This window comes from Sapajus apella, unplaced genomic scaffold (genome assembly GCF_009761245.1).
Source record: "Sapajus apella isolate SASKATOON/1434 unplaced genomic scaffold, GSC_monkey_1.0 scaffold5, whole genome shotgun sequence".
Taxonomy (NCBI): Eukaryota; Metazoa; Chordata; class Mammalia; order Primates; family Cebidae; genus Sapajus; species Sapajus apella.
Genome location: NW_022436945.1, coordinates 31865391 through 31892799, shown reverse-complemented (window position 1 = coordinate 31892799; position 27409 = coordinate 31865391). Strand labels below are relative to the sequence as shown.

General features: G+C 37.0%; 1 protein-coding gene across 8 annotated transcripts in view; it reads left to right on the top strand.

The window, feature by feature from the left end:
• Nucleotides 1-27409, top strand: part of ATP8A1 (ATPase phospholipid transporting 8A1) — a 249208-nt gene that overhangs the window by 23799 nt on the left and 198000 nt on the right. For 3 of the 8 annotated variants that reach the window (XM_032272089.1, XM_032272076.1, XM_032272091.1), the window contains exons 1-5: nucleotides 3032-7447; nucleotides 8350-8464; nucleotides 9752-9851; nucleotides 10819-10917; nucleotides 19138-19183. In XM_032272089.1, coding sequence (XP_032127980.1) covers nucleotides 7318-7447; nucleotides 8350-8464; nucleotides 9752-9851; nucleotides 10819-10917; nucleotides 19138-19183 — 490 coding nt within the window. In that variant the 5' untranslated portion in view covers nucleotides 3032-7317. Of the gene's footprint in view, nucleotides 1-3030; nucleotides 7448-8349; nucleotides 8465-9751; nucleotides 9852-10818; nucleotides 10918-19137; nucleotides 19184-27409 lie in introns of those variants that run through there. The other 5 variants (XM_032272101.1, XM_032272106.1, XM_032272095.1 and 2 more) reach the window with 3 other exon arrangements.

Sequence of the window (27409 nt, the reverse complement as noted above, 5' to 3'; positions counted from 1 at the left end):
CAAAATTTATTATTTTGCTGTCTACATTGATTTACACTGGTCACAACTATAAATGTTATCCAAAATAAGTAAATATTAATACCTACATTAGAGTCTTTAAGGCTTTTCCTTTTCCCTTATCAAGTATTTGTTGTTGTTGTTGTTGTTTTGTTTTTGAGACAGAGTTTCACTCTTGTTGCCCAGGCTGGAGTGCAATGGTGCGATCTTGGCTCACTGCAACCTGCACCTCCTGGGTTCAAGCGATTCTCCTGCCTCAGTCTCCTGAGTAGCTGGGATTACAGGCAGGCGTCACCACGCCTGGCTAATTTTTGTATTTTTAGTAGAGACGGGGTTTCTGCATGTTGGTCAGGCTGGTATCGAACTACTGACCTAAGGTTTATCTGCCCGCCTCTGCCTCCCAAAGTCCTGGGATTACAGGTGTGAGCCACTGTGCCTGGCTCCATATCAAGTATTTTGAAGGGGAGATAAATCCCTGGGGAGGAGAATGTGACAGGAACTCTTTGAATGACAAGTATTGTGCTACAATGCTGACATAATGTCATCCTCACATTAACCATATTTTATGGGTGAGGAAGCTGAGACTCAGATGATTAAATAATTTGCCCATGTAGAAGTGTTATAATCTGAATTTGAACATATGTATGACTACATAGTCTATTTATTTCCTCCCACACCTGCCTTTCTGATTTCATAATAAAAATAATAGCTAGATTTTTTACATATGCATGAGGAGCCAGGCACTTTACACATACATTATCTCATGTAATCTCCACAAACGCACGTAAGAGGGTAGCCAACTAAAGGTTAATTATCTTGTCTAAAGTAACCAGAGCTCATAACTAGTAGACCTAAACATTTTCTCTCTTCTTAAGCATGATTCTCTAATGCCCTCCTTGATTATATTCTGTATTTTAAACATTATTGGTTACCATGTAATAATGAGAAAAATGATGCATGATATCTAAGGATTAAGGTTGTTTGGCTGTAAAGAGAATTCTATTCATTAAGTGGTTAATTGTTGTATTTACAATCCTAAAATAATGGGCAAAATTAATTTGAACAATATATTTAACCCAACACATCCAAAATATTATAAATTTAGCACATGATCAAAATAAAACATTGTGGGTGAGATTTTTAAAAGTCTTACATTTCTTTCATGTCTTGGGCTTTTGCTTGGTGTAGCGTCAGGTGGTAGTACTATGGGGCATCATAGAATTGTGAAGAGGTTATATGGCTCATGCCAACTCTGCCTCCAGAGGCATATAATGTGTGCATCCACTTCCTTTCTTCTCTGTCATCACAGTCTAACCCAGGACTCATCATCTTTTACCTGGATTATCACAGTATCCTCAGAATGGTTTTTCTACTTAAATCTGTCAGTGAATTCCTACTGCATAAAGAATATAAATTCAAGCTGTTACTGTTTCTCGCAATCTGGCCCAGCTTCTTTTTGTTTTATGCTCTGTTTACTATTAGTGGCCCTCATGTTCCCGGAAATGCCAGGCTCATTCTCTCCTCCAGGGCTTTTCCTGCTACTCCCCCTTTTGGGTTGACACTGCCCCTTACCTACCTTTATATGACATCAAGTTCTCAATTCAGCCTCTCTTTGAGACATCTTCTCTGACAACTAAGTATAAAATAGCAGCAGCTATAGTAGCATCACTAGCCCTGATAACAACAACAATGAAAATAGCTCACATTCCTTACTGAACTCTTACTAGTGCCAGGTATTGTTCTCTATATGTATGCACTAGGTCCTTACAACCACCCTTTGAGGCAAGGTGCCGTTATTTTTTCTATTATATACATAATGAAACTTAAGCACAGATAATTCTGTCAATTGTTCTATCAATCACTTGTTTATTTTCTTCCTCACTCTTAACATGATCTGTATTATGTTACTCTTCCCTAGAAAATAAGTCCCTGAGAGAGGACCTTATCTTATTTTCTGCTGTTTCCATAGCATTTTAGAAATGCATGGCACATACTAGATTCTTAAGTATGTTGAATGAATGAATGAACAAATGAATGAACAACAGGTCTTATTGGATCATGGTATTTGGGATGAAAAATGGAATATTTCAGAGATGATACTTCTGTCATCCTATGAGCAGAGCAGAAGCCTTTCACTCATACTATTGAGCATTTTCCTCTGTTCCATTATACGGTGTGCATATAAGCATGTAATGATGAATCTGGGCAGACGAAGAAAGGAATACTCTGTGTGATCATACTCAGCAACCCAGTAGTCACTGATCAGTAAGTACCAGGTAGTTGTTGGCAGCTGATTATAGTCACTTAGCTTTTCAAATATGGAAATTGAGTCACCGTAACAAACCACCATTTCACTTCGTGACGAGTTTTGGCTACAGATTAAGGAAGGCAACTGTTGCTGTGAAACATCTCGTAAAGACTCGAGGAGGGAAATTTTTTTACTTTGTTTTTTAAAATTTCCCTGCTCTTCTGAACAAAACTATTGATCGTTTTAATGCCTGCTGCCCAGCAGGTATTAATTTTACAGGATTTTAGAGCTGAGAGTGAATGTCAGATTATTAGCCTAGCCTGGCTTCCCATTTTACAGAGGAAGAGAATAACCCCTAGGGATGGAGTGATTTGTGCAGGGTCACGTGGGTAATTGGTAGAAAAACGTGAGCTCACCTCACAACCCCTAAATGGGTTAAGTGATGAAACACTGTTCTGGGAAGATGGACACCTGCTCACTTCAGAGTCATAATTAGGATACTGACCCACCAGCATCCCTTGTTTTCTTGACAAATCAAATTATTGCTGGAAGCTGAAATGGTCACCAGGAGGATGCTGCTTGTATATATTTATTTGGTAATACAAAGTAATATTTTCTTATTAGCACATTCAGTAGTTAAAAGTTATATGTGACTATTCCCTATACTGAAATTCTTGGTCCTTCAGAAGTTTAGAAATAGCATTTGGCCATTTTATAATGAAGAATATAAAATTTGGCCTCTTAATGTTTAGAATATGCATAAAATATGCATAGCAAATACTGGATAATTTTATTATTGCTTGAGATAAACCACAGTTCAGAAAACAAAATTGATTTTCTGCTGGCGGGGGAAATAGGAATCAAGCAGAATATTGCAAACACTATATATGGAATTTTCAATATAGCTGGGATTCTGAATTACTGAATGATAATCTGCATTTGGCATAAATAAGGAAAAGTCTTCTCCTTGCTCATTTCAATAAAACCTAGACCAGAATCATTTATTCTGGGAGACTTGTTTGATTCTGACTGTTTTTAAGAAGTTACCTTGGAGAACACAATGTTGAAAGAAGCTAAGATTTCCCTGAAGCCATTATACAAATATGCTTTCATACACAGAAAACGATCCTAGCCTAGTTCCATTCCTCAAAGTGATAGGTGTATGAATTTGCCTGCCAATTTGCTCTATGAAACTTAATTTAAGAAGACTAATAGTGCTATTAGTGGATGTCAAATATCTGACTGAGCACCAAGGACATTGGGGTGAATGCCTGAGTCAGTCTCCTGGAGAATCCAAAATGTGAGGAAGGAGCATGTATCTGGTGTTACTATCATTATTTGCTTTGTGTGTCTGTGCTGGTGGGCCATGTTGAGATGCCTCCAACAACTTAGAAATTTGGGAAATGAGTATGCCTTCTCATTTCTTTGTAAGATCAACATATTTAGGAGCGAAGTCACCTGCAAGGGGGCCAGATTGGTTCCTAGGCCTGCAGGGTTTGGTAATCCCACTGGAAGATTAAATATCAATTTGTATTTGAAGATGAAAATGAGGATGGAGATGGTCAGGGAAGGAGTAAATCATTGGGTTAAACATTATCCTCAGTCTTCTCAGCACTGCGGAAGGGAAGAGAAGCATTAGCCAACAGACTTGAAGTATCGTGGCTCCATTGCCAAGATATTACAACAAACGTTTAAGAGGTTTGTCCTACAGATGCATCTACCCCTTTAGCAGGATTGGTTGCATCAGGCTGTGCTTCCCCAATGCTATGAGAGTCTTATTTCATCTAACCACTGGTGGGTGGGTTACTTTGATCATTTAACTTTCTACATAGGCCAATCTGGGAGAGTTGAATTGATTATGGAACTTCAGTTAGTCTAGTTTCTATGGCAGGTATTTCTCATCATAAATTTACTGATTGTTGTTTGGATTCATACATCAAACCTACAGGCTTGGACAACGTATGTCTACTTGAAAGAGAAAAATCTGTTTCTTGTATATTACTAATCTGGTTTTGCTCGCTTGTTAATTCATTAGACTTCGAGGGCTTACTATGAACCAGAGGTATAATACGTAACTTACCATGTAGCAAGGGAAGCAGGTGAACTGTCAATTACACCACAAGGTAAAGAATTACCACCCCAAAACATTCTTCAACCTCTAACGCAGAAGACACCTCTAATTTTTATGAAAGGCTCAGCCTATGACTATATAATTATCTACCCTGTTAACTCATTAAGTATAATAGACATTTATAATATAGATTACATTTATTCAATCTATTACAATATTAGGTATTTAAGTACATTACACACATATTCCTTCATTTACTTCCAACTATTCCAGGAGATGAACACATAATATTTCTCTGTGATAGATTAGGAAATTGAAGCCTAGTGAAAGTAAGTAACTGCCTAAGGTCATGTTTTATTCTTGGCTTTGCCATTTGCCAAATACTGTTCATTCGACTATACTTAATGTGGGGGTTTGAAACTATTGCATGGTGGGCTTCAGAGTTCAGTCTGAACCCAGAGAAGACGAATGGGTCACTGAGTGGATCTCGAAAGCAGTCAGTCGAATGCCTTGCAGTCCATTTCCATTAAATGTGCAAGTATTGTGTGCCCTCTTTGTGCAAGATTGTGCTAGGAAAAGCTGAGAGAGATACCAGAGCGCATGATTAAGAAGTGTTTCTTTCTGTCAGTAAATTTCACCTTTAGCATGACTTATGGACAAAGAAGGCTTCTGAAGGCCTGACCTACTGGGAAGACTCAGTGAGAACTGTTGCTAGATCAGAACTACACTCCCCTTCCTCTGCTTTCTGTGAGGGGATGACATAAAGCATCACAGTTTTCAGTAGTCCTTAGGAGTTAAGACAGGTGAATTAAAAACTATGAGTAAATTTTAATGACTTACGTGAACGAACTCTCTAAATTATTAAACAAATAGTAAGGGATATGGTTTCCCTCCTTAAAAGGAAGAATAAAACCATGTCTAGGAAGGAACGCCATCTTAGTTTGGCCCTCTTTGTGGCAGGGTGGTAAGGGATTCTCCTATTTTGATTGCTTTTGTTACCACTCTACTCCAACAGCTCAGCTAGGCATTGCCCAGGTGTGCACAGGTAGCTCTTTATGTGCTTATTATAGCTGATGAAGATGGTGATATGCAAAGGAAATTTTAAAAATGAAATCATAAAATAGAATTATCTGGTACATATTGAATAGCTGTCGATTTTGAACGTAGCAAATGTGTTTTTGCCTCTAACCCAGAACTGTGAGATAAAAATTGCTACATACCTTCCTCCAAGTGTTGGTTCATTAATCAAATAGAAGAGCCTGTTTCTCTCGACACTAAGAGAGTCTTGATTGATAGTTTACTAACATTAAGTCTAGACCTAACCTGCCCATTTCTGCAATGTAAGATGATTTCATTGAAAAGTCTAATTATAATGATTACAAACTCTCACTTCAAAATTAGCAAGAATACTAGTCTTTTTCCCAAGTACCTTCATCGGAATATTGCTGAGGATCTCTGAGGTCAAGTATGTTCACTGAGATATTTCTGAGAACCTCCAAGGTTGCTATGCCTGTTTACTGTTAGCTGGCTGTCACCTGCTAGGATTCAACAGATAAAACAGATGCATAACACAAGGAAATAACTGCACCTACAACCTCTGGCCTTTAGACATTCTGGGAGTGGGTTTCAGGTGCCTGTTGGCTCTCCATGTCACTGCTGAGGAGACAAAGGAGAGGTGCCTGCCAGCTCACTGGCGGAGAGCCTCGCTCTCTGCTTTCGGTGGAGATCTCCTTCCCCAGGCTTTCTGCATACATTCAGCTTCGTGTACAACATCTTGCCAAAGCTTTTCTGTAGTACCTGGGTAAAGAAACCCTGTGATATCCTGTGCTCAGAGCCATCCAGTCCCTTCAGTGGTCCCACCCCTGGCAACAGGTTACAATGTAGACTTTTCCCCATTTTGGCGAGTTTTCTCTTTAAAGATCCCTTACTTTCTGACCTAGGTTGGGCCCCTAGGATTGTTTTCATTACTCTGATTTCCACATAAGGGATGGGATTGATTCCAATCCCTTTAGTTCAAGGAAAATCCTTTGCCCCACAGAAATTCATGAATACAAATTAATATCTGATGGGGAGATGCAGTATCCAACTGCTTCCAGTGGATAGCAGTATCTAGTGCTCTCCTAGCAGCATTTGAGACCCCCGTGTAAGTAGGTGTGTCTGGAGGGAGTAACACCCAGCTTCTCAGCTAAGGACATCCCAGGGCCATGCCTTCAAAAGTTCCATTACATAAAGTAAATACAAGACTCAAAAGTCCATTATGTAAAGTAAATACAACACAACCTGAGAACATCAGCTCAGAGTGGAGTGGAGAGATGGTTTTGTCAAGGCTGTCTTTCTAATACCAGAGAGGCTAGGAACAGCACATTCTGGTCTTTGTGCTACCATGAAGGAAGAGCTAATAAAGGACTCTTAATTTTCTTAAAGGTTGATCTCCCTTTATTGATAATCCATGTGTGAAATTTCAATTATATGAAACTAGAGAGAGAACTAATGTGTTTAGAACATGATGTAAAAAACCTGTGAAAGACTGACCGTGAGCAAAGCTGCTGATTGAGTCTGAAACCATAAAATGGGTGTAACAGTACCTAATAGCCATGTGAACTCCAGGGTGATAAGGATACAATGTGCCTCTCCCCCATGCCCCTCCTACTTGGAAAGCTTTCAGTGGCTGGCTGCCAAGCAGAGCGCAGGGTCCTCTGGGACCTGGCCTGTGTGTTTCCTCAGCATGGTTTCTCATCCGTCTCTACCTTGCCTTCTGTCTGTGCTCCAGCAGCACTGCCCTGTTTGCTCTCCCCTGCACAGATGACACTGTTTCTCACACCCTAGTCCCCTGTGCTATGCTTCTCACCTCTGGTTTCATACTGTAACAAATCCCACAGATCAGCTTTTTATGTAGTTTGTTAACTGCACTTGGCCGTCAGTTGTTTTTTTATCATTGGGTGGAGCAGCTTTTCTTGACCTCAAAAAACAGTAAAATAACCACTCCTTTGTCATTGGGTGTATGTATTCAGCAAACATTGGGTACCTGCTGTTTGTTGGCGCTGGTGTTAAGATGAGTAGCACACCATCTATGGCCCTAAGGAGTTCCCATTCTGGTAGGGGGAACTTGACTCAGGCAGCAACAAAACCTGGTTAGTGTTTTGCTGAAGAGTGGGGAGGTTCAGAGGGCTGTGGAAACCCAGAGAAGTTCCCCTAACTTTAATATCATAGAACACTTCAGAAGAAACCACATGTCAGCAGGCCTTATGGGAAAAGTTGGCACTGGCTAGGCAGAAAAGAGAAAAAAAATGGGTTTTGGCGATACAGTACTATTGTCACCCCTTTGATTTTCACTAGAAGGCACAAAAAGCCATTTAAAATACTATCTGTTCATATTCTGTATTATAAATTGTATGTATTTTTGAAAGTGTTTGTCAACATTGTAACAAAGTACCTGGTTGAATCTATTGCATTGTTTCAATGATTATGAGATGACTTGAAGTGCTCTTGAGAATTTTAAAATTCATTTGTGAACATGAATTCTAGCTGGAGAAAAAAATAGGTGATGATAGTGAGTTGGCTCTTTGTTATGGTTTCCTATTTAAACCTTACTGTTTATCTTTTCTTCTGTCTTCATCTGGGGAAAAAAAACAGAAAAGCATTAAATACGTATGCTTAAATTTTTGACTATATTTTAAATTACCTTTATCTTGTTAGTTTTACTTAAAACTGTAATTTAAACCAGTTAAAAATTAATTTTTACTTCTGAACATCTTTTTATGTAATGGAAGGAAATAAGTTGAATACTTACGGTTGGAAATTTAAAGCTTATGTTATATCTTGTTTTTGACATGGCTCAGTTTTTACCTGACTATTAAATGCTACCCTTTAAATCTAGTAGAACTGTTAAATATGGGGATGTTACTTTTTATTAGAAACAACAGTAAGGGGAAGCAAGTAGCTTTTAACAGATTTCATATTCTAGACTAGTTAGGAAATGTGGATTGGACCGTAACACATTTCCTGTCCAATAAGAAGATGAACTCTTTTTAAGGTTATGAGAAGACAGATGATGTTTCAGAGAAGACCTCACTGGCTGACCAGGAGGAAGTGAGGACTATTTTCATCAACCAGCCCCAGCTGACAAAATTCTGTAATAACCATGTCAGGTAAGAACTACCAAAGAATGCCATGAGACCAGCCAACAGAGCAGAGCTGGTTAGGTCAAAATGAAAATGCTTGCAAAGAGCTTTCTGGGCATTCAGTTAATATTTGAGAGCTCCATTGTGGCAGTGTGAATAGTCTGTTTTTCCATCTTCTATGTTGTAGAGAAATATTAATAAGAATCTGGAAATAGCAAGGAGCAGAAAGAATAAGCACCCATTCATTGCCAATTCTTCATGATCTGAATAATGGAATCTGCTTATGTGTAAATGCCTCTGTCCTAAACCTGTTAATACAGAGATGAATTACTGGTTTTGGTTAACAAGTTTTAACATTTTAGAAGAGGTCTTTGCAATTCTGCTCTGAGAATTCCTTTTGATTATGTAAGTCTTTAAATATTGTTTTTTGATAGTTGTGAAATTTAGTATGATGTGGAGGGATGGAGGGCTGCGTGAATTGCTTCACTGCACAATTGTGTTTTAGTTCCAACAATAATGTAAAAAGTTTCTGCATAAGCACTGGCCACTTAGGCAGCTTCTAGGAACACATAAACACCTCCAGTGCTAGTAAAGTGTTTTTCCAGTGGCAGAGTTACTAGATTTAAGAAGTGCCCACTTAAAATTAATATGTACAACTTCAAATTCTAGAGTAAAATTTCTCAGCGTGGGTAATGTGACATGTGTCTCTTTATTCTCCTTTCTGTTTGATAAACGTGAGGAAGATCTGGATGTTTCTAAGACCTAAGTGGTTATATCTTACTGATGTGGGCATATCTGGTGTGTTTAGTGTGGATTTCTAGCCAAGTTCCTGGAGTGGCAGTGAAGAAAATTCAAGCAGAACCCTAGAAATCTCCCTGAATTTATCCAGGAAAGCCATCTCTGTTTACAAGTGTCTGATCAAATTGCTGATTTGGGGGGTATTTTTTGCAAGATTATATTTTCTAGTCCCATGTTGTACTCTATCTTATGGAGGGCTGGAGCCCTTTAGCTCCAAAGTTGCTCTTCTTTGTAAGCTACTTCTAGTAATATTAAGCAGGATAATTAAAAATCTTTCAGCCAAAAAGGACAAAAGATTATGCAAAAAATAGAACCTGTGGTATTCACTGTTTATTATTTATTTAACGTTTTCACGATTTTTCGTTTAAGTTAATGACCCTTTACAATATTTTCCTAATTTGAAACAGGCAGCAAATGTTTCTTACCTAATTTTTTTATATGGTAGTAACAGAACTTTGTAAGTATGGATGCTAATCATGGAGAAGTTTTATGCTACTTTTCATTTTTGTTTTCTAGCACTGCAAAATACAACATAATCACATTCCTTCCAAGATTTCTCTACTCTCAGTTCAGAAGAGCTGCTAATTCATTTTTTCTGTTTATTGCACTGCTTCAGGTAAAGTCATATCATAAAACCTTGTCAAATATTCAGGTACTAATAAATGTTAAGTCCAGGACTAATCCCCTGAGGTTTATCTAAATGCCGAGAGATAAGCTGGTTTTGATGGGCATATTTCTGGCTGCTGCTGCAAGCAGTGTTGGAATCCACTACTTTTTCAAGCCCTTTGATCATTTTTATCAGCTTATTTTGGATGTTCTATAAATTTGATGTGGGAAGGACTATTCATTTTGGGTGGTAAAGGGGATAGGACACTTTCTTAAAATGTTAATTTTCATAGTAAAAGTATCAACTCTGAACCCTAGAATGCATGAATTTAAATCTTGTGCTTCTCTTTGTATTTAAATTAGTTGTATTCAGAAAAAGTTTTATTTTATTAAAAAGTAGCATATTGAACATAGGCTTGAATTTGAAAAAATTTTTTCATTGAACTTGAAAATAAAAAAATTTAAAAACACAACAAAACTCTTATAACTACTCTTAAATGGTGGGTATATATCCTTCTGGTCTTTTTTTCTTCTCCCAAGCATTGTTTATTGATTTAGTTTACCCTCCTAAGCATTGTTTATTGATTTAGTTTACAAAAAGGGGATCATAGAATTCCTATATTTTTGTAACCTGCTGTATTCATATAACGTGTGGATATTTTCCACACATATTTATCATTGTGTTTCTAAAATATCATTTTAATAGTTATATTTTAGTGAATAGATATACTGTAACTTACGTAACCAAATTCTTCAGTGGAGGCTATAGTCCTATACACAACTGCTTACCATGAAAATAACATGCTTTTCCAGTACTTACTAGATACGAACAAATTACCTCACCCAGCATAAGTCAGCCAAGATAGTAAAACCAGTGAGGCATATTTTAAGAAGGCACTAAGACTGTTTTTTTGAATGTATTTTACATTTTCTAGTTCTCATTGATTTTTCTCTTGCCTGTTTTTTTCCCCAAATAGCAAATACCTGATGTATCACCAACAGGTCGTTACACAACACTGGTTCCTCTCTTATTTATTTTAGCTGTGGCAGCTATCAAAGAGATAATAGAAGATATTGTAAGTATTCTATTTTTTTCATATATGTGCAACTTTTTATTTATAGATGTTTTTAAATATTAGTTTTTTCTTAAATTATTATTGGCATGGACTGTTTACAATATCATTTAACTTTAAAATGTATAGAATATGTTTTTACCCTTGAAGTTATTTTTTGTTTTCTGTAATATTGCTTAATGTTGGTTCAGTGTTCTATTGCATGTATAGTTTAGCAAATAAAAGAAATTAATTTACTGTAATAATTGGCTTAAGGAGAAAAGTACATTTGAACATTATTTTCAATTAAATTAAATGAAAAAACCTCCAAATTAGATAAATGATAGTTTTTACTATTTTCTATTTTTTAATTTAAATAATTTTAATAATTTTCACTTTATTAATTAAATGCCTTTGATTCCTTCTCACCTGATTTAGTAGTTCTAAGTTTCTTTTTCCTTTTAGTTTCTTTTCCCTAAGTTTCTTTTCCCTTTTCCTCATTTTAGTAAAAGAAAGTAACAGTAACCAAATTTGCTATTTTTATTATTCCATAGTAATGAGAGAAAGGGGAAGTCACTTTCTCCTTTATAAAGCTAATTCTGCCAAATAAATTCAGGCCTTTTTTCTATTTTAACTGTCTTTCTTGAGGAAACCAATGTTTTGGTTTGGTTTGGTTTTTTCCTATTCTTTAAAATATGTATATATGTATATATATCATACATACATATATATATCATATTTTTTCCTATCTTTAAAAAAAATATATATATATATATTTCATACACACACACACACACACACACACACACACACTTTTAAGTTCAGGGGTATATGTGCAGGTTTGTTACATAGGTAAACATGTGTCATAGGGTTTTGTCGTACAGATTGTTTTATCACCCAGGTATTAAGCTGAGTATCCATTAGTTACTTTTAGTTATTTTTACTGATCCTCTCCCCCTTCCCACCCTCCAAACTCCAATGGATCCCAGTGTATGTTGTTTCCCTCTGTGTCCCTGTGTTCTCATCATTTAGCTCCCACTTACAAGTGATGACACATGGTATTTGGTTTTCTGTTCCTGTGTTAGTTTTCTAAGAATAATGGCCTCCATCTCCATTCATGTCCCTGCAAAGGACATGATCTCGTTCTTTTTTATGGCTGCATAGTGTTCCATGGTGTACATGTACCACATTTTCTTTATTCAGTCTATCATTGTTGGAGGTTTAGGTTGATTTCATGTCTTCGCTATCGTGAATAGTGCTGAAATGAACATACACATGCATGTATCTTTATAATAGAATAATTTATATTCCTTTGGGTATATACCCAGTAATGGGATAGCTGAGTCAAATGGTAGTTCTGTCTTTAGGTCTTTGAGGAATCACCACACTATCTTCCACAATGATCAAAACTAATTTACACTCCCACCAACAACGTATAAGCATTCCTTTTTCTCCACTACCTCACCAGTATCTGTTATTTTTTGACTTTTTAATAATGGCCATTCTGACTGGCATGAGATGGCATCTCTGTGGATTTGATTTGCATTCCTCTAATCAGTGATGTTGAGCTTTTTTTTCCATATGTTTCTCTACTGCATGTATGTCTTCTTTTGAGAAGTATCTGTTCATGTCCTTTGCCCACTTTTTAATGGGGTGGGTTGTTTTTTTCTTGTAAATTTAAGTTCCTTATAGATGCCAGATATTAGACCTTTGTCAGATGCATAGTTTGCAAGTGTTTTGTCCCATTCTGTAAGTTATCTGCTGTAAGTTGTGTGTTTACTCTGTTAGTTTTTTTTTTTTTCTTTTTTTGCTGTACAGAAACTCATTAGTTTAATTAGATCTAATTTGTCAATTTTCCTTTTGTTGGAATTGCTTCTGGCATCTTTGTCATGAAATCTTTGCCCATGCCTATGTCCTGAAGGATGGTGGCTAGGTTTTCTTCTAGGGTTTTCATAGTTTGGGGTTTTATATTTAAGTCTTTTGTTTTGTTTTGTTTTGTTTTGTTTGAGATGGAGTCTCGCTCTGTTTCCCAGGCTGGAGTGCAGTGATGCAACCTCAGCTTACTGCAGCCTCTGCCTCCCGGGTTCAAGTGATTTTCCTACCTCAGCCTCCCAAGTAGCTGGGACTATAGGCATGCACCACCAGTCCTGGCTAATTTTTTTTTTTTTTTTTGTATTTTTAGTAGAGACAGGATTTAGCCATGTTGGCCAGGCTGGTCTTGAACTTCTGACCTTAGGTGATCCACCTACACTGGCCTCCCAAAGTACTGGGATTACAGACGTGAGCCACTGTACCTGGCCTTCATTTAAGTCTTTAATTCATCTCGAGATTAGTTTTGTATATGGTGTAAGGAAAGGGTCTAGTTTCAGTCTTATACACTTGGCTAACCAGTTATCCCAGCATCACTTATTGAATAGGGACTCCTTTCCCCATTGCTTGTTTTTGTCAGCTTTGTTACAGATCAGATTGTTGTAGGTGTGCAGTCTTATTTCTGGGTTCTCTATACTGTTTCATCGGTCCATGTGTGTTCTTGTACTAGAACCATGCTGTTTTGGTTACTATAGGCCTGTAGTATAATTTGAAGTTGGGTAGCATGATTGATACCTCCAGCTTTGTTCTTTTTGCTTAGGATTGCCTTGGCTGTTTGGGCTCTCTTTTTGGTTCCATATGAATTTTAAAATATTAAATTTTAAACTATTCATTGAAATTTTGTGAAGAATTCATTGACTTTCTGTGAAGAATGTCAATGGTAGTTTAATGGGAATAGCATTGAATCTATAAATTGCTTTGAGCTGTATGGCTATTTTTATGATATTGATTCTTCTATTCGGACCATAGAATGTTTTCCATTTGTTTTGTCATCTCTGATTTCATTGAGTAGTGGTTTGTAGTTTTCCTTGTAGAGATCTTTTACCTCCCTAGTTAGCTGTATTCCTAGGTATTTTATTCTAAAATAATTATTTGCCAGTGTGAGATGACAGTCTGTTAAGCCATAGGAAAGTAAGATGGTAAGGCAAGGAATCGCTGAAAAATTGTTTAGAATGCTCCAATTTAAAGTTACACAAACATTAACGTTTTTCTACAGAGCATTGAATTGGGATCTTATTAAGATGGCATGTGCCATATTAGAAATTGATTAATTGAACATTTAGATCATCAGTTTTTTCCAAGTAAGAGTAGAAACAGATGTTGTACATGTGTATGCATGTGTGTAAAACAGCATAGTCCTCTTGACTGGAAATGACATACTTGTTGGGGATCCCTAGCTTAGAAGTTTAAGACATTCCCACCTGTATTGCTCCACACAGACTTGCCAAATTTTATATTGTGGTAGGACTTGGCAGTCCTCAGGGTTTGGTCTTTACTACACTTTTGTCACTTTCTTTGCCTTATGGACTTCCCTTTTCTTGTTTAACCTAATTTTCATTGAGCACCTTTAATTTACTAGGCATTGTGCTAGTGTTTTTTGCAAATATTTTTCTCATTTAATTTTTTCAATAACTTTGAAATTTGGATGTTAACCCAATTTTAAAAGTAAGGAGTTATGTAACTTGTCCAATGAAGTGATAGAATTTTGTCCTGTCCAGTGCTGTTGGCTCTGTATGATTGTGAAGAGTCACCAATAATAATATTAACATTTATTGTGCTTCTATGTTGTACTTACTCTATGTCCTTTACATTTACTAAATCTTATAACAACCCTTTAAAGTGTATTGATCTTATCCCTGTTTTACAGATAGGAGGCAGGAGGGGTACGGTAACTTGTCCAGGGTCACAGCTGAGGCTGTCAGAATTCAAACAAGGTGTTTTGGCTCCAGATTCCTGCTTTATATCACTACTCAAAACTGCCTTTCCTGTCTGTTTTGTTTTGTTTTGTTTTGTTCCCTAACAAAGCAAAGCTATAATCACTCTGGCTATGGTTTCTAGTACTCCATCTTTGAAATCAAATTGTATCCAAGAAGTTTTTTTTTTTTTTTAGCAGAACTGTTTTGTTATAATATAATAATTGAATGCTATTAGAATGCCACTAATCATGCAGTCCTAAAGAATGTGATAATAGTATTGTGAGATAATAGTATCATATGAAGTAGTTTTCCAGTGAAATCGCTGTTAAGAAATTGACTAGAAATTGTAAGGGTAGTTTAACAAGAAGTTTATGTCAAACTGCAACGTGATAGAAAGTTTGAAAGAATACTCCCTAAAATAAGGGAAATATCGTATAACAATTTAGACAGTTGGACAAAGAGCTATCTTTATCAGTGAGAATAAGGAATACATCTATTCATTCATCCATTCAGCAAGAACATCTGAAGTACGCTTAAGGTGCCAGACATTCATTAAGATATGTATGAGGATGTGTGAAACTTTTGCTTTGGTGGTAATCATGTCTCATATGTCAGTGGCTTAACAAGTAAGTTTGTTTTTCACTTACTCAAAGACACATGATGGAGGATATCAGAGATTCAGCCCGAATCAAGGTTCTGCTTTGGGGAGTATTGGTGATTATTGTAGCAAGGGTGGGAGCAGGGGATGAATCTCACTTCTTCTGTGTGTTGGCCCCGAAGTAGTACACACATCTGTTTATAGCTCAGTTTTAGAACTAGTGACATGGCAAAGAGAAGGTGTTATCTCAAGGTCCATGGAAGTGAGGAGCTGGATATTGGTGAAGACTGCTCATGGCTGCCACTAATACATCAGTGAACGAAGCAGAGATTACAATCTAGTAAACTTTTCTATATTCTATTAATGTTTTTAAATATATACATATGTATAGATTAAAATACAATAAGAATTTCTGCAGGTAAGATACTGAAGACTTACCCACTCCAGTGTATTCTATTGTGATGCTTTAGACAACTTAACATGATTTTCTATTTTTATTTGTTAATAACAGATAACACACATCCTTGAAAATACTCTAAAATTGATGGAGAACTCTTTTCTAAAAAGCTGTATAGGCTAAATCCTAGTGCTTATGATAAAGATCAAATTTGTTAAACTGATAAATATTTACCACAAAACATGTTTCCTCTTTGCTATAAACTTGTTAATTTAAATACTAGTAGACTTTATTCATTATAAAACAGTTATTCAAAGTCTACAATGTGTAGGTACCAAATACTGAGACTATGTTAGGGAGTAAAAGTAGCCATGATAGAGTTTATATGCAGTAGGGGAGATCAACATTAATCAAGTAATTACACTGGCAAGAATTTCTTGAACCCTGGAGCTGGAGGTTGCAGTGAGCTGAGATCATGCCACTGCCCTCCAGCCTGGGCAACAGAGCGAGACTCTGTCTCAAAAAAATTTATTTTCACATTAGGCTATTAATGAGAATTAAATGATGTACATGAAGTCATAAGAATAATGCCTGGTATATAGTAAGTGATGAATAAATGTTAACTGTATTATCATCTAGAGATCCTTTTGGCTAAGCAGTGGAAAATTGATTGCAAGGAAAACAGAGCATTTGTGCAGACTAGTTAGAAGAATATTCTAGTTGTTAGTGTAAAAAAATGAAGCTATATTAGACTAAGTAGGTATGGTAGAGATGGTAAAAAGTAGGAAAATGAATTTACTACATTTTTAAGAGTCAAACTGACAAGACATCACTATCTAACATGCTACATACCCTATTCTATCCACAACCACTGGAATGTAAGCTCCATGTAAGCAAGGGGTTTTGTCTCTTGTTTTTTGCTGTAGTCTCAGCAGCAGTAACAGGGCCTAGCACATAGTCAGTGTTTAGTAATATTTATTGAGTGAAGGAATGGCTTGGATAGGAATGAAACGTAGACAAAGGTATAAGAATGACTCTGAAGTTCCTGGTTTGCGTAAATGAGTGGCATGTGTTTCCATGTCTGTGACAAGGACCAGGTCTTGGGGATTAAGGTCACCGGTTGCCTAGTGGACAGTGAGATTGCCAGAGAGATGTCAAAGAGGCAACCAGATATAACTGTTGAGCTGAGATGAGAATTTTGGCTGGTGTATACTTATGTACTGGTTATAATTGAAACTGCAGATATGAAAGAGTTGGAAGAAGAGATTGTGGAGTGAGAAGTGAGGAACGCCAGGGAGTAAGCCTTGAGCAATACCATCGCTGAATAGCAAGTAGGCAGAGGAGACAAGCAGGGGTCAAGGTGCAGATGGAAAACCAGCAATGATGTGATAAATACCTAAGAAGGGAAGAGTTTCCAGAAGGAGGGAGTGGTCAGCATTGCACACTGTGTAGCCTGAAGTTCATAACACTGTTTATACAATACAGTTTATTGGTGTGCTGTCGATCTAATACTGATGATATTAAATAATTCATTAGCCCTCAGTGATAGTAAATGAATTCTGATTATGACACAGTTGAGGTATTTGAACTCATAGAATAACTTAATTTTTTTCTGAACTATTGGTTTTAGAAGAAATGATCTCATCAAGGTACAAAAGTTAGATGCTTTTATGCCTGTTAAAGTAAACCTTTAGTATAGTCACCACACTTGTTTAATGACAAGTAACCTAATTTATTCTGTGATGGGAAGATAAAGGAAAGAGATGCTCTTGTGCAGGAATTCTCTGTAGATGGAAAGTGATGTTTAAGATTGCCTTGGGTTTCACTAAGATTAAATTTCCTCTTGGAAGTGGAATGTTTCATTAATTAGCTATTATTTGTCTCCTTTAGTTGGAAATCTAACCATTATCTCTTATATTTTAGAAATATCTGTGCCTCCTTTGAATGGACTGTTATTTTGGATCACTTTCTAATTTTTTTATAATCTAATAAGCAAAACTAATATTTTCAAAGTTCTATAACTACAGAATCTCTACTGATGCTACACATTTAACAGAGCTTTAAACATTTGAGAATCTTTTTTTTGGCAAACCGTGCTTGCTTTTGGAAGCAATAATATGCCTATTAAAAGTCAACATTAATACACTTTTATGAGTGATTATTTTATACTGAAAAGGAGTGCTAGTGTGTTCCTGCATGTCAGTGTGGGATGAATCATTCTCAACAATTCTTTCGCAGAGGCATTTTAAATGGTCTGTTTGCATTTTGTGCAGTTCAGTAGCTGATTGTTTCCACGAACTGAGTGTACGCTGCCAGCTCTTATCTGTTCCTCTTGGGTGTTGCTGTATCCTGGAGGAGTACTAATGCACACCTCTAGATTTTTCTCTTGCAGTGTTTTCATATGTGCACTGTGATTCTAAAAACTATGTTTTTTCTCAAATGGAAAACTTAGGAACTCATTTGTTTTACATTTGTTCCAATCATGTTATAGTCAGGTACGCACAGCTAAATTAGACTTCGGGCTTTATATGATAGGATATTTGAGCAAACAGTGAGATACACTCAACACTTTTCTGCAGTGTTAATAGAGTCAGATGAGTTATACTCGATGCTGTAAGTTTAGACCAAAGCCATGGAAAACCTCTAAGTGAACCAGAGAGAAAATAGCTTCAACGGCCACTCAAATTCTCACATTTCCTCTGACCTCTGTTTCTTCTTCTTACCCACTGCTGTAAAACCTTGGCTTATGCAACTCTTTAAACTTACCTAGACTTAGACTAACTCACTTATTTATTGTTTAATTTTGTAGATGCTTTTGGGAGGAAGGAGAATATGATAAGATTATGTAATTCAGTGGCCTTCAGTTGCAAGTAGTGGGAAGAGGGAGTGCTGGGGAGCAGGGAGCAGGAGAGACTCTATGCCAATGGTAGATGTCGTTGGTTCAAGTCATTGACAGTCATCAGCACATCATTAAATTATAGATAATTATAAATTATCAACCTAATGATATATTGAATTTCATGAGAAGCTGAAAATATATCAATACTGTTATTAAATTATAGTTATTATACATCATTCTCTCAGTAAATCTCCTTTTTAAAGTGAGTTATTAAAGCAAAATACTAAATCATCCTTTCAGTTCATACTTTTCTAGTACATGAAAATTTTAAACTTACCTGTGTGGCTGACAGAAGATCCTTGTGAGGACCACAGATGTGTGCTCTCAGAAGAGGAGCACTCTATGGAGATGCTGGGGATTGTTCTTTCCATTTTAAAATTCCTAGGCGTGCTCTAATTCTTCCCATCACCACTCCCCCATCAATGTATACTTTAACATTGACATGAATGAGAAAGGATAAAAACCATGAGAAACTTAAGCTACATCTTTTTTGGTATGGGTGCTCTCTTGTTTTATTAATCTCATTCACATTTTCACAGTTGTTCTTTTTGCTTTTAAACTTTAGAAACGACATAAAGCTGATAATGCAGTGAACAAGAAACAAACACAAGGTAAGAATTTTGCATGTTTTTTTTTTCTCATATTTGTCAGATACACATAGTAGTATATACAAAGACTTCAATTAAATATAGTTCAGTTGTAAATACTCTGCATCTCAAGTTTTTGTTTCAGGGTAGATTGATTTTTGCTTTGTGGCATTTATTAAGATGACACTTAAACTCACTTTAGAGTGATTTACAGTCATAATACTTTTGAAAGCCAACATTTTAAATATATTTAAGTGCTTCATAGCAATATGCTCTCAAATACAATAAAGTCTTCAGTTGTTTCAGCAGTGTTAAATATTATTGTCTTTATTTTGTTTGTAATCTACAGATGTTATTCTAGAAAAGATATATAGAATATAATCATATGTGATGTCACATGAGTGAAAAGCAGTTTGGAAACACTCTGAGTTATATGTGCCAATTGGACAGATACTCCAGAAATAAAAGTTTAAAAAAAAGAATACAACCAGGCCTATTTCTGTATAGTGCATGGCATTGTGGCATGGCTCTTTTTGGATGGGGCTCATTTTGATACAGCCAAAAGCAGAATGATCTTTAATGCAAGCAAATTGGCCATCATGCTCTAAGATTTTTTTTTCAATGCCCAGGAATGTAAGAAAAAGACGTCTTAGCTCATTTCTGAGTTTGCCTCATTTGAGAATCTCATCTCTGAAGTTCTGTGATGTGGTGAGGATCAGTGATGTTTGCCAACATTATCTGGTGTTTAAGAAGACTATTCTTACACTGCTGATATTTCTATGGAGCCCTATCAAAAATTCCCTGCTTCTTTTTCACCACCTCCCACGAAAGGCATTATATGCTGATTTTTAATACATTTAAGGAAGATATATTTACTAATTAACCCAATTTGCAAAATAGTGAGATTATTTTATTATATAACACATAAGAAAATATAAGGTGGGAACTTCAGCTTACAACTTATGAAGAGCTTATAACATATTTGTTGAAATGGGCACATGAAAAAACATGTAAAAGTGCAAAGAGATGATCTGTGTGGAAGGTGAAGGATTTGGACTACATGATCTCAGTTCTCTTCAGATTTTTGTGGCAAATCATGGTTCCTATGTCAATGCTATAGAAATTGGTAATGAAAGAAAATTGTGGTGTATCTTGAGCTAGACCTTGAATTTTAGGAGGACATGGGATGAACAGAGAGGAAAAGAGAAGACATTTTTATGTGTGGGTTGAGTGGGAAAGGAGAAGAAGGGTTTTTTCTGAACAGTAAGGAAGAAGACTGTAGGACTGCTTTGCTGAACCATTATTAGACTGCCAGGTGCAACAAGGAGATTCATATCTTGTTGCACCTGGCAGGGAAACAAACACATGATTCAAAAGGTAGGCTGGGGTTGAATTCTATAGGGTCTTGAATGCTAAGCCAAAGGGATTCCAACATTTCTTGTGTATACTGAGTAGCTGTTGAAGGTTTATGAGCCAAAACGAGACAGACTGAATATGTGGGTTAAAGATGGAAGGCAGAATGAACTAGAGTAAAGGACTGTTAGAAGTCTGGGACAGAGCTACTCCAGGAGTTTAGTTGTGAAGGGATAACCACAGGAATTGAAAGGGAAAAATCTAGATGTTTCAAGCCTGGTATTTTTGACAATATGCAGTTTTTGCATTTGTTGCCATATTGTTCAGAATATTCAGTAACAGCTTTTGAAACCGAAGTACATACATGCTTTTCCAACCCGTAATGTATCTTGTAGCAGAGTGCTCCTATGTTCAGTGACTGGCAGTTACTGATTTTCGAGCCTTGGCTCAAGAAGTCAACATAGTGCAGTTGAGTGTGGTCATCACAGCTGTGATGACTTTGAGCTACCACACAGGTGCTCCACCCTTCTGGGTACTTACCTATCTCCAAAAAAACTTCCTTTGTCTGTCATTCAGGTAAAATTTTATTTCTTGATTATCCATCTTGGTTCATCAGTCCCCTTCGTAGATTAACAGGATTGGCCCTATGGATAAAAAGGAGAATAGGCAAGTGAGAGGGAAGGCTTCTATAATAAATGTATATAAAACTCAATTCAAAAATAAAATATTAGGGCTTAACTATAAAAGCCATTTTAGTCAACAGAATACACCGCATCTCTCGGTTTCTCATCCTAAGATTTAACCAATTGAAAATCAAAAATAGGAAAAAATAAAAATAACAATTAAGCTGGGCACAGTGGCTCACACCTATAATCCCAGCACTTTGAGAGGCCAAGGTGGGTGAATCGCCTGAGGTCAGGAGTTCGAGACCAGCCTGGCCAACAGGGCGAAACCCCATCTCTACTAAAAATGTAAAAATTAGCTGGGCATGGTAGCACACACCTATAATCCCAGCTACTCAGGGAGGCTGAGGTAGGAGAATCACTTGAACCTAGGAGGCGAAGTTTGCAGTGAGCCGAGATCATACCACTGTACTCCAGTCTGCACGACAGAGCAAGACTCCATCTCAAAAAAAAAAAAAACAAAAAAATTAGAAAGTACAGTCCTCCCTCAATATCGATATGGGATTAGTTCCAGGACCTCCCATGGATACAAAAATCCATAGATGCTCAAGTCCCTTAAGTAAACTGGTGTAGTATTTGCATATAACCTACACATATCCTTTCATATGCTTTCACAGATTAAAAAAAAGCAACAATAAAAAAATACAAATTTAAAAATATAGTATAACAACTGTTTACATAGCTATTTACATATTTACTATTTACATTATATTAGGTCTTATAAGTAACCTAGAGATGATTTAAAGCATATGAAAGGATATGTGTAGGTTATATGCAAATACTACACCAGTTTATTTAAGTGACTTGAGCATCTATGGATTTTGTATCCATGGGAGGTCCTGGAACTAATCCCTCATGGATATTGAGGGATGACTGTACTTTCTTTCGGACTATATGAGGTAAGTCCTGTATCCAAGAAATTACGGCTTTTATGTTGGTAGTTGAATTTGTTTCCTAAGAGAATCACATCTTTTTGTTTTTCCCTTTGCCTTCTTTGAGTATTGGTCTTCTTTGTTTGGCAGTTGATAGGAGATAACAAAAATGTTTGAGTAGGTTACTGTTTGCTGTCTGATAATTCAAATTGCTTAACGTGAAAGCCATCTGTTATTAGATCAGAATGAAATTCAATTTGATTTTCTAAATTGAGGCAGAAGTGGGTGTATAGGAGTGGGAAGGGAGGAGTATTTTTGACAGGTAATTAATTTTTGATGGACATTAAAGCATCCAACTCAAATTTTCATTTTGTCAGTGTTTATCAAGTCCATATAATGTGTAAGAGGACACTTTTTCCTCAAATATTAACCCTTTTGTATTCACAGATAAATGAATATTTTCTTCTTACATGAGGCATCAGAGGGTAACACTCATTCCTTGGCAACTTCAGAAATATAAACATGCCATTTTCTTTCCAACATTTTCAACCATTGAACTGAAAACTGGTACCAATTCCATGCCTTATTTTCACTGATAAAGTAACTCAATCAGGAATTGAATTATGGAGCTGAGACTTAACTTACAGCCTCACAGTTGTCAACACTGCTTTTGGAAACAAGCCATTTCTTGACCCAGAGATATATAAGTTGGTTTGATTAATGATTCAGTGACCTGACCAATATAAAATTGTGTATTATTTTCTAAAAACCTAGTTGCAGAGAAAGGACAGAGTAAATTGACTCTCAGAAGTCCAGGGATGTGAGTGAGTCTTGGTGAGTTTTATGGTCCACCCCTTCCAGAGCATTGTGGCTGCTTCTCTTTGCTCCAGTATTTTTGTTATGTGATGGTTTGTGCATACTAGATAGAAACACTGTAGAGGGGCAGTCCAACTCTTATTTAGCTTTGTGTTCCCAGTAGCTCCCAGACCAGGGTCCTGTCTTAGCAGGTGCTCTCTATGTGCATGGTAATTGATCGAGTAAATGAACTACTCTCTGGTTAAATACTTGAGTATAGATAATAAAGGAAGAAGAGAGACTGGAAGTCAAGGAAGCCTTCCTGAAAACTCATTATTTGGAATGCAAATAAGATGAAAAGCAGTATTTTCGTAACACTGTGTCCCAGACTGTCAAGGTCACTGATAAAATCCTAATATAGCAGAAATTCTTGCCACTTTTTTGCCTTCTCTGTTAAGTCATTGTATTATCATTTAACCCTTGCTTCACCTCTGTAAACACAATATTTTGTCTGCTTATCACTTCTATTACTCAAAGCACTGTCCTATTCAGAATGCCCTCGTTTGCCTTGTATCTAACCTTTGTTTCATTTCTTCTCTTCCGTCGTTATTTGAACTCAGATTTTGGCACAGCCTCCTCCATGTTTCTACACACACGAGAGGCCATCTCTCATTGTTTTCTCTGAGCTGAGTTGTTCTGCCAAATGTATCTCTGCAGAAATTTATAAGTTACAAATTTATAATTGTCATTATAATATGTAAATTGAAGCCAATTCCCATATGAATTTATTGTGGTGGTTGAGTTAGTTTTTATTTTAACTGGTAAAAAGTTGATGTCATTTTTTATTGGAATGCTGTGATGTCTACCTTGCCAGTATTTCAAGTGGAATGACAGTTTCATCTAAAATCACATCATGGAGGCCTAGGAAAGGAAAGAGTTCAAGTGCAAACTGAGGTATTTGGGAAAACTTTTAAATGCCTCCTAATGAGTAAATTTGCTTTTTTAAAATGCCAGTTTTATTGCCTGGAGGATGGTCTGCATACATTCTGCATATGAGAATGTATGGGAGATAGAGCTACCATCTCTGGCACCCCATTGATCAACTGGTTTGATACTAGAGTTGAATGAAGGCTACATTGTTTAATATTGTACATCATTTTATTATGATAGTAAGCATTAGATTAGAGTAAGTATTTAATACAGCAGTTTTGTTCTAATTATTTAGAAAAGGGCACATGAAATTCTTTTAAACTAGGGGCATAGCTAAAAATAATAAATCTACTCATACTCACCTATATCTTCCTTCCCCAGAGCTACATCAATCAGCCTTTCCTGAATGGAGTTGAGTGAGTGATGGCTGATAGCCACTAACAAGGCTACTTCTCTGCAGGGCACATAGTTGCTTATCTCCCACTGGAAACCATTTCACCTTTAAAGTCCTTTGTGAAAAAGGTGTTGAGTTGGTGTGGATTGAATGTGTTTCAGGTTCTTAAGCATGAAATGACCTACTAGCAAGGCAGAGTTCATCAATTCATTCAGGGGTGTATTATGTTAAGGGACTTAAAATAGCAACATCTTTCTGCGTGCTGAGAAAGAGAGTATTGCTCCTTTTCTTTGTCTCTCTGGAGGTACCCCCACATCTGATCCATTCAGTAGACCTGAACATATATTCTGCCATGTGTGTGTTGGCTTACCTGTAAATGGTTTTTAGAAAGTGGTGTTTCCATGATCCTAGGGACTTAAAATTGAGCATATTTATGACCTAAGTAATTTCAGACATCTATAAGATTTTTAATATTTTCAGATTATCAGAAAGATCTTAGTATTATACAAATACTAAGATCTAACAATTAAACTGATTAGATGTCTTTAGCAGTAGCTCTGGATGGAGAGGAAATATTTGTGGTGAAAGACAGCCCTGGGTTGCCTTTCATTGTTTTATTTTTAAAAGTTGCACGCAAAGGAGCAAAACCCATTGGGGAAATTTGGGATGATGGTTCAAGTGAGAAGACTGATTTTAGGGTTTGCTTTGACTTTGCTCTTCACTTTATTCTTGTATGAACATACTCCACTCACACTGCCTTTTATTTTTAAATTTAAACCAGGTGGTTTGCTTTCATGGGAATTTTTCTCCTGATTTTGCCAGACCCAAATAAGTTACATTAACATATTTTCTGGGAAAAATGTGTGTGATTCAAAGTTGGAACATTTGTTATTTTACTTTGGAAAGTCATTATTGAACACCTTTTTTGTGTAGTACCCTGTGCAGAAAATGCAGAGAGAAGCCAATCATGCTTGCCATACAGGAAATTATAATCTGGTAGGGAAGATAAGATGCAGACTGATACAATTCAAGGTAAAAAAAAATAATGTAACAAGGGCAGAATGAGAGATGTAACGATTCCAAAATACCATCTGAGGGGTTCATGAAGTAAGAGTGGAACTTTGGTTAGCAGAGATGAGAGTGGCAGCTGGCAGTGATAGGGTGAAAGGACTAACATGAGCTTTTCCGTGGAAGTGGGAAGATGTGAGGTGTACTCTGAAAATAGCAAATAGTCTGTTGAGGCAGGGCATAGAATACGTGTCAAGAGAAGATGGGAGCAGGGACAGGAAGGTAAGTCAGGGTCATTTTTTGGAGTCTTTTAAAAACCAGGGTGAGGAACTTGGATGGAATTCTGAAAAATATGGATTGGTTTCCTCTTCTACTTTTGAAAGAATTTGACAGCTGTATGGAGAGGTGGTAGGGAGAGGCACAGAGAGACTGATTTTCTTATTGAGAAGGAGGACAGGCTGTGTCAATTAGAAGACAAAGGAAAGCACACAGTGGATAGATTCAACTGGACATAGCAACAGAGAGACACTCAATCAAATACCAAGTGCTGCTAAATCCAAAGAAGACCAGGACTGAGACACCCACTAAATCCAGCACTTAAAAGAAGTCACCGTTGTTCATTGTTCTTATCTAGAGAGTAGTTGTAGAGCTCTGAAAACTGAAGCCAGATTGGAAGGAATTGTGGAATGACTGATGGGTGAGGCTGTGGAGGGAGATTTTTCTTTCAAAGAATTTCTCAGTTAAAGAGGAAAAAGTGAGGGACTCATGACTGCGGGCGGGAATAAGAGAAAGCGTTTTGAGAATACAGTATTGCTGGTCCTTGTACTCCCATCACATTGTGCCTCTGATATTGATGTTTCACAAGCCATTGGTTCTCAAATGTGATTGTGCATCAGAATCCCCTGGAGCATTTGTTAAAACACAGATTGCTGGGATTCACACCTAGAGTTTCTGTGGGTCTGGAGTGGGGCCCCAGAGTTTCATTTTTAAACTCTCAGTGACACTTCTGGTGAGGGGTCATACTTTTAGTACAGCTCATTTCAAGGTGGTATAAATGAGTTGATAGAAGTAGTACCAACCAATTCGACATCAATATATGTCTTATTATATGTATTACATGGTGGAGAGAGGAATTTAGGAAGCTTCCATTGTCTTTTGTGTCAGTAGACACTAATGGTTCAGCCAAGCACCTAGCGGTTTAATGTAATCTTTATAGGCAGGTTTCTACAGAAGACTCTTCTTGTGCCATGTCAGTTTGCTACCACATTGAAGCTTTTGCCCCAAAGTTGTCTTTGGAAGTAAGGGTCTATATAGTGAAGAAATTAATGCTTTAATGTTGACATGTTGGCTTTTGCCCAGGTCAAAGCCATAGTCTCAGCTATGCTCCAGTCCTTCTTGATGACCTCAAATTCCTCTTAAATGCTGACTCAGAGAGAGGAATTGGAACATACTACATTTTCTGTGGTTTTTCTGTTCTTCTATGACAACAGTAGTGCCCATTGTCTTTTGGATGACTAGCCTCTTTTTACCCACTTACAAAATGATAGGCCGGGCACAGCAGCTTATGCTTGTTATCCCAGCACTTTGAGAGGCCAAGCGAGGGGCGTGGGGGTCACAAGGTCAGGAGTTAGAGACCAGCCTTACCAACATGGTGAAACCCTGTCTCTACTAAAAATACAAAAATTAGCTGGGCGTGGTGGCGCACACCTGTAATCCCAGCTACTCAGGAGGCTGCAGCAGGAGAATCACTTGAACCTGGGAAGTGGGGGTTGCAGTGGGCCGAGATCATGCCACTGCACTCTAACCTGGGCGACAGAGCAAGACTTCTTCTCAAAAAAAAAAAAAAAAAAGAAAGAAAGAAATGATATTATTGTCCAGGTAGGGCACCCCAGTGACACTTTTGGCAGTGGCCCAGTGATAGAACATTCTGATAGGGGTGATGGGTGGGTGGCAGGCTTCTCTCAGAGAAGCTGGTGTTAGAGTGTAAGTGAGCATCCGCACCTGTGCAATATTTGATTGAGTCCTGAGAAACTGGCCACTTCCTCCAGGGCCTTCGATTGAGGAATTCAGGATGTACTCTAACAGAATGTTTTCATTTCAAAAAAGAAACCTATGACAACAAAGCTGTTACCTTGTATCCTGCTAAGTAAAGATAAGTTACATTTTAGGTAATTGTTAGTCTGAGCTGTCCCATGGCAGGACTGTCAGACTAATT